Genomic DNA, 12,057 nt, shown 5'->3' with positions numbered 1-12,057 from the left:
CTCATTGAGGAGATGATGAAAGCGTGGCTGAGGGAGGTGTATGTAAGGAGACCAGGGGGTTTTTTCCATATTCTGCCGGCAGATTTCAGCATTTTAAGTTAATTTATGCGTCAATAAACTGTTTCAGAGGAGTGATCACAGCGCTCTGTGTCATCAGCGATGTGTCTGTCTCACGGCCAGCTCCCAGGTTTGATTAATACTTTGTAATGAATACATGAATAAAGCACAAACATACTCAGTTTTGCTCCCGTTCTATTTTTAAATACACAGTAGAGGTATTTAAACGTAGTAGAGGATATGTACCTGTATATAAAACCCGCACCCTGTAATACGGTGTGCCTTATGTGTGTGTTAAATACAGTAATGGCACACATAACTGAGACTGCGCCTTTTAGTATGGTTCGCCTTATGGTCGTGAAAATATGGTAGTTTTGAAATGATTAAAAAAGGATGTAATGTCAATTAATTCTTCAATAGAATTCCCTTCTGAAGGTGTACATGTTTAGTTGCTGACAGTAAACATAGTGTTACAATATTTAAAAGCCAAGCTGTAGAATGAGCTCTTGTTTGTCTAAAAAAAACAACATTAGCTTCTCAAAACAGAAAGGACTTTTAAAGGAAAGCAGCATCTCCTACATTCTCTTTTTTTCTTTCTTAGTATATCTGTTACGGCTAAACTGTAACTCTGGAACTGGTGAAGAATCACATAAAAAAAAAAAAAAAAAAGCAGCTGAATAAACATTAATTAAAGCAATAAAGGCATTCTGTAACAATTCATTTTCTTCCATGGCTAGTTTTGGATACGACTAATACATTAGAAGAGACAGAGATTAATATTTTGTAGGACCCTTTAGGGTGGGATACATGTATTTGGAAAACAAACATCAGGCACTTATTGGGCTGCTTAGGCCAGAACACTTCTGATTTATCTGTGTAAAATTTCGTTCCTGACCCGCCGAAGCGTTGAGGAAGTGGGGGAGAGTTTGTCCGACAACGGAGGGACATGAGGGCGAAAAAGAGCAGGGATCCAGGTGGAAAATGGGTCCCACTCTTCTAGCTGGTCCATCTCCATGGGTTGTTTTCCGCTATTGCGGTCATACAAACAAAACAAGCCGGCAAGCGGATGTAGATTTCACCAATCAGAGGCCTCCTGTCTGCGGTCACCTACAATTTGGGAGAGGTGCAGCAGAGTGTCCGCTAGGGGGTGGGGACGTCTTTTTGTTCACTGCGACACCTACACATACGACCTAGTTTCGAAGTATAAATCAGCCTTGACTCTCCAGTTGCAAGACAAACTCCTGCATCCTACACTGTAGCCCTATTTATTTATGATATACTACACCCTGTGATCAACAGACCTTCCATGAAACAGGAAAGTACAACAACATATGACCTAACAAGCGTGTAGAGAATGACAAAAACATGAAAGAAATGTTATCCCCTAATTTTGTTATTTGAATAAATAACAAAAAAATATGTAAAATTTATTTCCTAACCCCAAAGTGCAAGTCTATATTTCTACCTTCTTAATCCCCTCTTCTGGAAGCTGGAGGACTGTCACTATGGCCACAGCTTCTCTTATCTGAGAAATCTACTTGTACTCTGACAAAATTCAGATGACTAGTCAATAGTGGTTGTGAAAGAGGGTCTGGAGTTCGAAAGAGGAAACACATTTTACATTGTGGAAACCATGTCAATAAAACCCACACAAACATATGTGTGAGTGCATTTTTCTTTTTGCAGAGCAGTCAGGCACACACAGAACCTGCAACAGAGTTTCAACTATGAGTCCCCATCGCGCCCAAATTGTCAGTGCTATTTTGCTGCTGATTCTGGCAATTATTGGGATTTGCTTGTTGATCCTTCCAGTAAAAGAGGTGAAGATGCCTGCTGAGAACATGGTAGGTTTGGTTTGCATATCGTTTAGTAGCCCATTGTTTGAGGGTGCAACCCTGCATTCTTGTGTTATTAGCAAAAAAAAAAAAAAAAATATATATATATATATATATATATATATATATATATATATATATATATATATATATATATATAGTTCAAATATATATGCACTATAGGTAGATGTCATTAACTTGGATTAGAATTTCAAGCAGAGTTATTAATCAGCAACCAAAACGAAAATATTGTCTCTGTCTATTCAGGTTGTTAAATCAAAGGGAAGTTTATTTAGCTCTTAGAATCGGTCACAGCTCTACCATAAACAGAGACTACCTCAAATAAAATAGGGTGCACTTCTATTAAAACCTAATAATCTCTATCATGGTAATATTACATTTTGCCAATATGCCATTCTGCTATGACGTGTTCAGGGTTTATGTGCAGAGTTAGCTTTGCACGACATGTGGCTGGTTAACATTTTGCCTCATTTGTTCAGAACACCTTTTTTTCACAAGTTTGCTGCAAATATAGCCATCAGCACACAGGATTTCCTGTGGCATTCTTAGATCGCACTTTTTTGTGCAAGCTTTTGCAAAAGGGTTGATAACAGGAGAGCAAAATGTATAACTGTCCTAGCAACATATTTTCAACCAGACCTGAATATTTCTACAGCTCTACACAGTTACTATGGGTGTCAAAGCTACGTCTTCTACCCTGCCAGTCAGCTTAGATGGCAGCCATGTCTTGGCACATATGAAGTTGTACTATGTGTTTAAGTTCAATTCTTGGATTAAACAGAGCTCTGTGAGAAATTAAAAACTTGTGAGATATTGCAACATAAACTAATGGAGCTTAACACTCTGCTTCTTTCTTCTTGACCTTTATGCTTTGTAACAAGAACTTCATGATACTGTTAGTTCTCTAATGTTCTTAACAAAGCCCATCAAAGAACAGCGGTATTTATACTAAGAATTAATTAGACTTAGAGCGAGTCTATTTTTTTTTAGCTAAGTGATAAAGAAAATGGTTGCCATGGAGTTTCAATAAATATTGCTTTAACTGTAATGGAGGGTAAATACAATGTGTTCCACACTTTTCAGATTGAACTGCTTTGCTCTTTACTTGATCTATTTCTCCTAAATCTAGAACAGTCTTGTTCATGACTGACATGTAGGATTTAGGGCAGTACTTAAAATATGTTAAGCAAGGAAGTAGAGAAAATTTCAAAGAGGTGTAAAGACAGATCTAAGCATAGCAGAGAACATTTGTAATTATATATGTTTGTCTTTTCTGCTCATCTCAAAAACAACTTCAAATATTTTCAAGGGGAAAATTATGATAACATGTCATTTAAAAACAACAAGCAATGACATGTTAACATTAGAGAATGATCACCACAAACAGGCTTAAATAGGCTTAAAGACTTTTGCTCAGTTTTTTTGCTTTTGCTTCAAGCAAACTGAGCGAAAGTCGTTGCCTTCCGATTTGTAGCCTGCTGATCGTTTCCATGATCCAGATTACTCAGAATTTACACAGGCATTACAGAATGATTTGAGTAAAGTCAATGGGTTTCAAGCAGCATATTTTTGTGGGAAATTTCTCATACTCTTTCTCCTGCCATGGGATCTTATGAATGCACCATATCAGATTCAGCAGATGCTTTTAACATTAGGAAATAATCCTCGTTAACCTTATGCACAGCGTCCCGTGTCAGAAGGCTCTAAACGTAGGACCCAGAATTCAGACAAGACAGACAGTGATTGCTTAAAAAGGGTTTACTGAAAATGCTGCGTGTGGCATCTGATCAGCTGAGGCCGACTTACTGGAAACACTCACTCAGGTCTGTGACTTCAGAACTCAAATGGGGAATGACTACGAGCATGAACGTCACCAACCTTACAAAGTTCAGTCTGAGCCCAGAAGAAGGAGTGAAGTCCAGAGGAGCGGAACTCCGCATCTTAAAACGTGTGGATCTGATAAGAGGTGATGAGTGCGGGGCAGAGCAAAGCAGAGGAGAGGAAACGGAGTAAAACCCAGCCTATGGTGCCAAGATCATGACATCCCCACATGTCGTGAATACTCTAGTCAAGTGTGAAAAACTAAGAAGTTTCACAACATAAATATCTTGGTTCCGCAGCAGAGCATTTTCTGCAGCAGTTTTTATTAGATAATTTGGTTTAACTGTTCTTAGGTATGAGTCACAGTGTGTGCATGGTTGTTTGTCCTAAGTATTAATGTGTTGTTCAGCAAAGGGCAAGCAACCCTTATGGTGTACCCCACCTCTCTCCCTCCTGGCCTCTGAAGTTGGCCACCATTGGCCATTCCACTGCAAGGGCAAGCAAGTATAGATAACAGAGAGGTCCATAAACTGCATGTATACAATTTTTAGAGACAAATGGTCAATGAGAGAAGAAAACACATTAAACCCTCTAAAAGTGTTTTGATAAGTCTTCAAATCAAAAATGACAAATAAATGGGTCAATGAAATAAAAAATATGCAAAAAGACACAAACTCAAAAAGCTGACCTCGCACATTTCTTTTTATTTTTAACAGTGTCCTGTCTGGCGATGTGGCAATAAGAATAATTGTCTTGATGTCAAAAAGAGAGCCTAACAGATTTTTCTTTTGCTATAGTATTTCTCTTGATTTGTGCATATAAATAGCTTTGTTGTCATGATTTTACTAAAGTTCAGACCCAAATGCAGAAGACCAAACAGGGAGACCAGGGGAAAGGTTTACCAGGTTTTATCGAAGAGATAATGCAGAGAGAAGTGTTGCTCTGAACACTGCTCAACCGGAACTGAAAAGTGAGGGGAAGGCACAGCAATTAGCTCAGGCTCAGTGGGAACATAGATTTGTGAACTTGGAGAAGAGGATTTGGTTGCTGACTCACGTTTCCAGAGAAGTTGTTGAATCTTTGACTCTAGTCTGTATGCTGTAGTTCCAGTGTTTGTCTGATTCGGTGGAGGCCGGAACAGGGTTTACCCAGAAAACGGTTGTTTGTAGGTGAATGGAAGAAAATGCCACTCAGATTTCCTGCGGTACTTGAACGGGTCGTAATGGAGATGAATCCCTTTCTCAGTGGAAAGCTCAAACAATCTCTTGGGGAAAGTGGATCCAAACCTTCTGTTTGAACCCCAGCTCAGTTTGAAGCTCAGTTGATCCTTTCAGGGAGAGAAGGGCCGAAAAATCCAGTTTGCAGGATGACTTCCTCCCGAGAGGCAAAAGACAAACAATGTTAAAACTCAGGTTGACAAGAACTCAGTTTGACTCAGCAAAACTCAACTTGGCTAGAGTACCCAAAACTGGCAAACACTCTGGCCTCGAGGTAGTGGCAGTCAACAGCTTAGGAACACTCCTTTAACGAGGAAACCATCAGCAGGTGTGTGAGGAGGTGGACCAGTACCAGGTGGAGTAAGGGAGATAAACACAGAACACAAACACACAGACAGGAGTCCTGACATTTATTATAAACCTCAAACATTTAGAGGAAGAGAAACGAAAGAGATACCCCTCCCACACACACACACACACACACACACACTGCAAAGGGATGAACTATGCTTAAACAAACTCAAACTATTAATATTACACCACATTCATTTCCCAGAGGTGTGTAGTAGCTATGTTTACATTTAATCAGTTACCTATATTTGAGTAAATCTTGAAAAAAGAGTTGTAGTTTACTAGATCATAATTTTTACTTCTAGCTGCTTTTCTTCAGCCAAGTCTCTGATTCAACAAATATTGCACAAATTAACTTAATGAAAAACAAGCGTTTCTCAACAGAATCCATTAGATAGGGACACACATGATTCATTCCTTTCTTGTAGACAAGCTATTGTCTTACTGATGTTTTACTTTCTTGTCTACTTAAATAAACAGTAGACATTAGATTTTGTTACAGGAAATACTTTGTTCTACTTTGTAAAAAGTACATTCTATATCTAGTATGTTTGTTTTAAAATTACATTTTTTTAATTATTCGTTAGAATACATGACGCAAATAACTTCAAATTTTTTACTTCATAATTTTGTTACAATAAAAAAAACTAAAAAATCCTTCTTCACAAACTACTTTGGTGGCAATTATGTTTCTGGATAAATTTCAATTTTATTTCTGCAGAAGTTAAATAAATGTATTGCAGTAATGCAACTCTTACTTCAGCACATGTTTTTACTGTACCCACCTCAGCCAGTACATTAACCTTAAGAACATGTGAATGGGAAAAAAAAGACTAATTTTAGGTGTTGAAAATAAACAGAAAATGTTACCCATCTCTATTGGGTTTTTGCTGTGCTAGTAGTCTTCTGTTTGTTTGTTTGTTTTTCAGTTAGCAGTGTAAGATTTAATCCATTTTCTCTAGCAGCTTTATACTAAAGATTTGGCATGGCAAGCAACCACATGGTTGTATAGAGCATAATTTAGGCACAAGGGAATTAATAGAAATAAAACAATGGTTTTTGTAAAAGCACTTTAAAACACAACTACATTTAATAATAATAATAATAATAATAATAATACATTTTATTTGTAATGCACTTTATATATTTTTTTAAACTCTCAAAGTGCTACAGGTAAAATCATCATAGAAGGGTAAAATCAAAATTTAAAACTAAACATCGCTTTAAAACACTTATGAATAAAATCAATAAAATCAATTTAAAACTATTTTTTAAATGTAAATCATAAAAAATATAGAAAAATACACTTTGATGAATTGAAAACCTTAGCCTTAAACTGAAATGCACCTATGCACCTCATCCTTAATGTTTCTGACTTTTTTTTTTGTATGTCTGTCTTTAGTATGGAATTGTACTTGATGCAGGGTCCTCCCACACCTCCTTGTACATCTACACTTGGCCAGCTGAGAAGCAAAATGGAACTGGTATTGTTACCCAGCACAGTGAATGTAATGTGGAAGGTGAGTATTTCTTAATGAAACCAATAACTACACTTTCTCACATCCTTACTGACTGCAAAATAACTCTCTCTGCTGGTTAGCAGTAATTAAGAATTTTGAGCTTTCTTCAAGATTGCATTGAAGGTGCCTGTAGCAGTTCTCTGCTCTTCATGTTTGGTTTTCTATTCTTTAATGGGTTTTCAGCTTTCCAAGTCAGAAGGGCTAAAATGAACTGTTGATTTAGCTAACCAAGTTATGTCAAGTGGTTCCGTAAACACACTTGATTAAACATAAAGGATATTGTATATTTAGTTTTATCTAAAGTAATTAGGGATAAAAATAAAATAAAATAAACAGTTTAGAAAATAAATAGCATTAGAATACGTTTTTGACTTAATGCTGTGACGTTAATTCATTCAATTTTTTTACACTAATTATAATTAGGTTTATTCAATATCATTGAGTTTCACTAAAGTTATTGGATTTCATTGCCTAAACGTAGTTTTTTTTTCAGTCGGTTTGGTGCCTTTTTACAGCATTAAAATTTGCAGAATAATGCATCTTTTACAACATTTAGTCATTTGTGCACATCATTGTTCCAGTTTCTCAATCCTTACAAAAAATTGAAACTGCTTGTTGACATGGATCAATTGCTTTCATATAACTGTGTTGTTTTATAGCATTATCATTGGCTTATGTCATGTTGGGCATCATTTACTATACTACTGAATGCTAAATACTCAATCAATATAAAATTAGTGGTCCTTGTTAAATGGCTTGAGTCAGTGTTTGTGAGCAGCTGCCAACATGTATGCAGCGTGTTGAGGTTACTCCTACCTCCTGCTCTTACTTTATCCGTTATATTTTTTTCATGACTTTTTTCTACATACATTTCTTTTGCACTCTTCAAGATGCTTGTTTTCAATAATGTTGATTAAGAGACTCTTCATCTTTTCCTTTGCTTTCAAAGTACTTTTTTTTAACTGTTTTTAAACTGTAGGGCAGAACAACTTGGTTACAGCAGGGATCAACTGATTGCCATCCTCACAGTGGCCTGTTGTGTAATTCACTAGTAAAATATCAACAACCTATTGATAATATAAATTAAAATGAAAAAAATATATGTATAAGTATCCTTACTCAATCCAAAAAGCAGAAGGTACATACATACTTTGTCCAGACCTTTCGTTGTTGGCTTTCTAAGTCATCTTTAGGCAACAAGCAGTCAGAGATAGGCTAAATGCAAAGGACAGATTGTGTTGTACTGTGCAATCACAATGACAAATCAAAGGGATTACTGTTGTGGCTATTGTCCGTTTTATTTTGTATAGAAGGCCATTAGTACCAAACCACAACCTGTAAAAGACTTTAATGAAAAATGACCAAATTTGTTAACATTAGGTTCTAGTAACTAACTAGGCACTAAGAGAGTGCAGGTGAGTTAGTTAATATGCACCTCCGAGACATAAGGGGGGATTCATGATGTATTTAGTGTTGCCTAGAATGAGAAGTAGTTAAGTATAAGTGTTGTCAAGATTGAACGTTGAAAACTAAGTGTACTGATATGGCATGGTTGGGCTTCCGTAGCCGGGAGCAGGCTAACGCATATACGCTGTACGTCTTGTTATTGTTAAGTGCACATTGGACAATAAAGCTGAGTTCGACAAACTGCAAAAGTGGTCCTCGGGAAGTTTCTTTATAAATGACACTGAGTTTTAAAAATTGGACAAATTTTATATTAAAACATATCCTTTATAGTCAGTGATGAAAGGTCTTAAAGAGGATTCATTCTTCTGGCTCCACACTGACCCTCTATGTCTTAGAAAATGGTCTTTTGTTTGGGAAAAAGTGAAATGTTCATTCACGGCTTAAAGGAAGTCGTTTCTTACAGAGAAATACTTGAAGTATCTTAATTCTGAAAAATATGCGATTTAGTAGAAAGCAAGCCTGATGGGCAAATGGAACCTGTATTTGCATTAATGCAAATATCAAACTGACAGAAGAGCAAGAGCTCATGGCTGTAACCTCTAATTCTCAATATGATTCCCAGAGTTTGTAAAACCAGAAATTCTTTGAGGAACCAAAAAGTTACAGAGCACCCCAGGACTTTAAACATCTGAAAACACTTTTAATTAAAAAATATTAACCAATAAACACATCTACTGAAAATCGACTTGGACTCAAGATTCCCTTTGAGTTAATTCTACATATTTTTTTTTTTTTTTTTTTTTTTTTTTTTTTTTGATATTTCGTTTTCTATTCTTGAAACAAAAAATATATCCTATCTATGAAGAGTTCAATATTCTGTGCTTATCTTATGAGGTTGTTTTTTAATAATAAATCAGTGAGTTCTTTTTATATCTGTGTTACCTATCTACATTTTCAGCTAATGTCTCAATAAATTTATCATGGTATCATAAATAAGTTGTTGACTTGTTAGAAAAAAAATGTCCTTTGTCACTGTGTTTAGTTTCTAAAGAACATGACAGTGCTATAATCTTGAAGCCTTATTTAGGATCTTAATCATGTGATCATGTGCTCAGTGGTAGGTGTTGCTTGTGACCAAGTTTTTAAGTTGGAAAATAGTGCCTAATGGCCTGATGTTCTGAAGGTCTCACTTCTTAAAACAGCTGCCTACACATTTTGCATCTTTACAACAGGTGCAAAGCATGTTGGCACCTGTTTTAAGATGTTTAGAAATGTGTTTATGAATGTAAAATGATTTAACATCTAAATCAGTCATCCCCAGTGTTTTTTCAGGATTAAGCTCCAGGTGGTCCTGATTGCCCCAGTGGATGAGCTGATTGACTTCTTCTTAATATATCTATATATATAAATGCAAAAAGAAGTTGTTTTTTTTCTCTCCAGAAATTCACATTTAACCCTGAATGTCCAGATGGAAGTGAAAGTGACTGTCTATATTAGAAAGGTCACTTTCACTTCCATTCTGTCATCAGATTAAAATCATCAACTCTCTTCATTTCATTACAGTAATGCAAGTTCTTGTGAAAGAGTTGACTTCATTGTGAAATAGGTGACTTCCTCACAATTTGCCCCTGCTGGGGGCACATTGGTAACTTAAATTTGTTCCCTTTTAATTTGGTTTATTTTTGAAGTCCCTTGGAAACCACATCTTGGAAAAAGGAAGTGTAATTCTATGAAGTTCATACGAAGTCTCTTTCTTAGTACAGCTGCCATACTCTTTTTGTCCAGGTGGTGGGATATCTAGTTATGCTGGAAAACCTGGTGGTGCTGCCAAGAGTTTGCAGGAATGTATGAAGCACGCACTAAAGGAGATTCCGCAATCTAGACATCACCAGACTCCACTTTGCTTGGGTGCTACAGCAGGGATGAGGCTACTTAGGTTACTATAAAGTTTCTTAAATACAAGACATAATTTTCTACCTGCTTTTTCAGTCACTCCATTTGTGATAGTATGCATCAAAATATCTTGACAGTTTTCTTTTTCTTTCATTACACTTCTCATTTTTACAGCATAATCAATCATACAGAGTCTGGACGTGTCCTGCAAGAAGTACAGAATGAACTGCAGTCTTACCCTTTCCTGTATAAGGAAGCCAGAATCCTGACTGGGCAGGCCGAGGGGGCCTATGGCTGGGTCACAGTCAACTACTTACTTGAAAATTTTGTTAAGGTAAGTTGTATTTGCCTGCCGTTACTGAAGTGAATTAGTAATGGAATGCATAATAGTTGTAGCAGATGTAGAGCAGCCTTTTGATTCAGAAACATGATGATGTTAAATTGTGCAGCTGCAAACACACCTATTAAGTAATATAGCTTTTTCACAACAGATCATATGATTGTATATCTCCCCCAAATATAGAGATAAGAATGTTTCTTATATTGAGCTTGGATCCTGAAAAGGTCGAAACCCTTTTTAAAACTTTAAAAACCTTAATCTTAATTTACTTTGGACGCTATTATGTAAAACAATAGCATTTCTAAGACCTTTTTCAAATTTTTGTTGGGAAGCCAAAAAGACAATTTCTTACCTAAACTGCCCTTAACCTTTATTGTAAAACTAATATCACTGATACAGCAAAACAAAAATAGAGGTGTGAAGGAGGAATTCCCAGGTTCCATAGAATATGTTCCTCAAATTTGACATCTGATTCTCTAAATGATCAAAAACCTTCCTGTTCATCTGCTCATGATCCAAACCTACTCTGGCTGGAGTCTAGTGATCTTGTGAGTTGCTGTACTCCACTGCACCCTGCACAATGTTGCATGATGTATGCTTGTATGATGTAAGCAAGAAATGGTGTTTACATTACACAATTGCTGGTGTGTTTCTCCTGGTATCCAAAATCAGCTGGTAGCAAAAACCGTCTTTCATTCCTAGAATGGCCAGAAGTCGTACTGCAGGGATAGGGTGCCACCATTTGTACAGCCAGTACTGGAAGTAAGCACTGGAAGCCAGTCCTGCAATTGAAGGGCATCCATCCATCCATCCATCCATCCATCCATCCAGCCAGCCAGCCAGCCAGCCAGCCAGCCAGCCAGCCAGCCAGCCAGCCAGCCAGCCAGCCAGCCAGCCAGCTAGCTTGCTTTTGTCTTCTGCTTAACCGGGGTAGCAGCTTCAGTAGCTTCAGCCGTCCCTCTCCCCAGACACTTGGGAGGGCTCATCCAGGGGAATCCCAAGGCGTTCACAGGCCAGCCTAGAAACATCTCCCTCTGGGTCTCCTGCTGGAGGGACATACATGTAACACCTCACCAGGGAGGCGTCAATGAGGCATCCTAGCCAGATGCCCGAGCCACTCTGTGGAGAAATACTGGCCAGATGACTGAGCTCCTCACCTTATCTCTAAGGGAGAGCCCAGAAACACTACGGAAAAAACTCATTTCAGCCACTTGTATGTGGGATCTTGTTCTTTCTGTCATGACCCAAAATTCATGATCATAGAAGAGGGTAGGAACGCAGATCGACCGGTAAATTAAGAGCTTTGCCTTTTAGCTCAAATCTCTCTACCATATATGGACCTGTAGAGTGCCTGCTTCACAGCAGATGCAGTACCAGTCCTTCTGTCGATATCCTCCTCCATCTTCCCCTCATTCATGAATAAACCCCCCCCAAAAAATACTCAAAACCAGGGTCTCAGATTTGGACGCACTGATCGTCATCCCGGCCGCTTCACACTTGACTGCGAAGAACTCCGGTGAGAGCTGTAGGTCACGCCTTGATGAAGTCAATAGAACCCTGTCATCCGAGAATAGCAGATATGCGATTCTAAGGCC

At 37.5% G+C, this 12,057-nt stretch overlaps 1 protein-coding gene across 1 annotated transcript in view; it reads left to right on the top strand.

The window, feature by feature from the left end:
- The first annotated feature begins 1,748 nt into the window (after nucleotides 1-1,748).
- The window catches only part of entpd8 (ectonucleoside triphosphate diphosphohydrolase 8), a 20,145-nt gene continuing 9,836 nt past the window's right edge, over nucleotides 1,749-12,057 (top strand). The window contains exons 1-4 of the mRNA XM_015396441.1: nucleotides 1,749-1,901; nucleotides 6,705-6,822; nucleotides 10,015-10,165; nucleotides 10,297-10,456. Of these exons, the coding sequence (XP_015251927.1) occupies nucleotides 1,785-1,901; nucleotides 6,705-6,822; nucleotides 10,015-10,165; nucleotides 10,297-10,456 (546 nt within the window). The 5' untranslated portion in view covers nucleotides 1,749-1,784. The remainder of the gene's footprint in view (nucleotides 1,902-6,704; nucleotides 6,823-10,014; nucleotides 10,166-10,296; nucleotides 10,457-12,057) is intronic.

The sequence above is a fragment of the Cyprinodon variegatus genome, unplaced genomic scaffold, assembly GCF_000732505.1.
Source record: "Cyprinodon variegatus isolate N-32 unplaced genomic scaffold, C_variegatus-1.0 Scaffold798, whole genome shotgun sequence".
NCBI lineage: Eukaryota > Metazoa > Chordata > Actinopteri > Cyprinodontiformes > Cyprinodontidae > Cyprinodon > Cyprinodon variegatus.
Note: the sequence above shows the minus strand (reverse complement) of the source record. Positions and strands in the feature narration are given on the sequence as shown.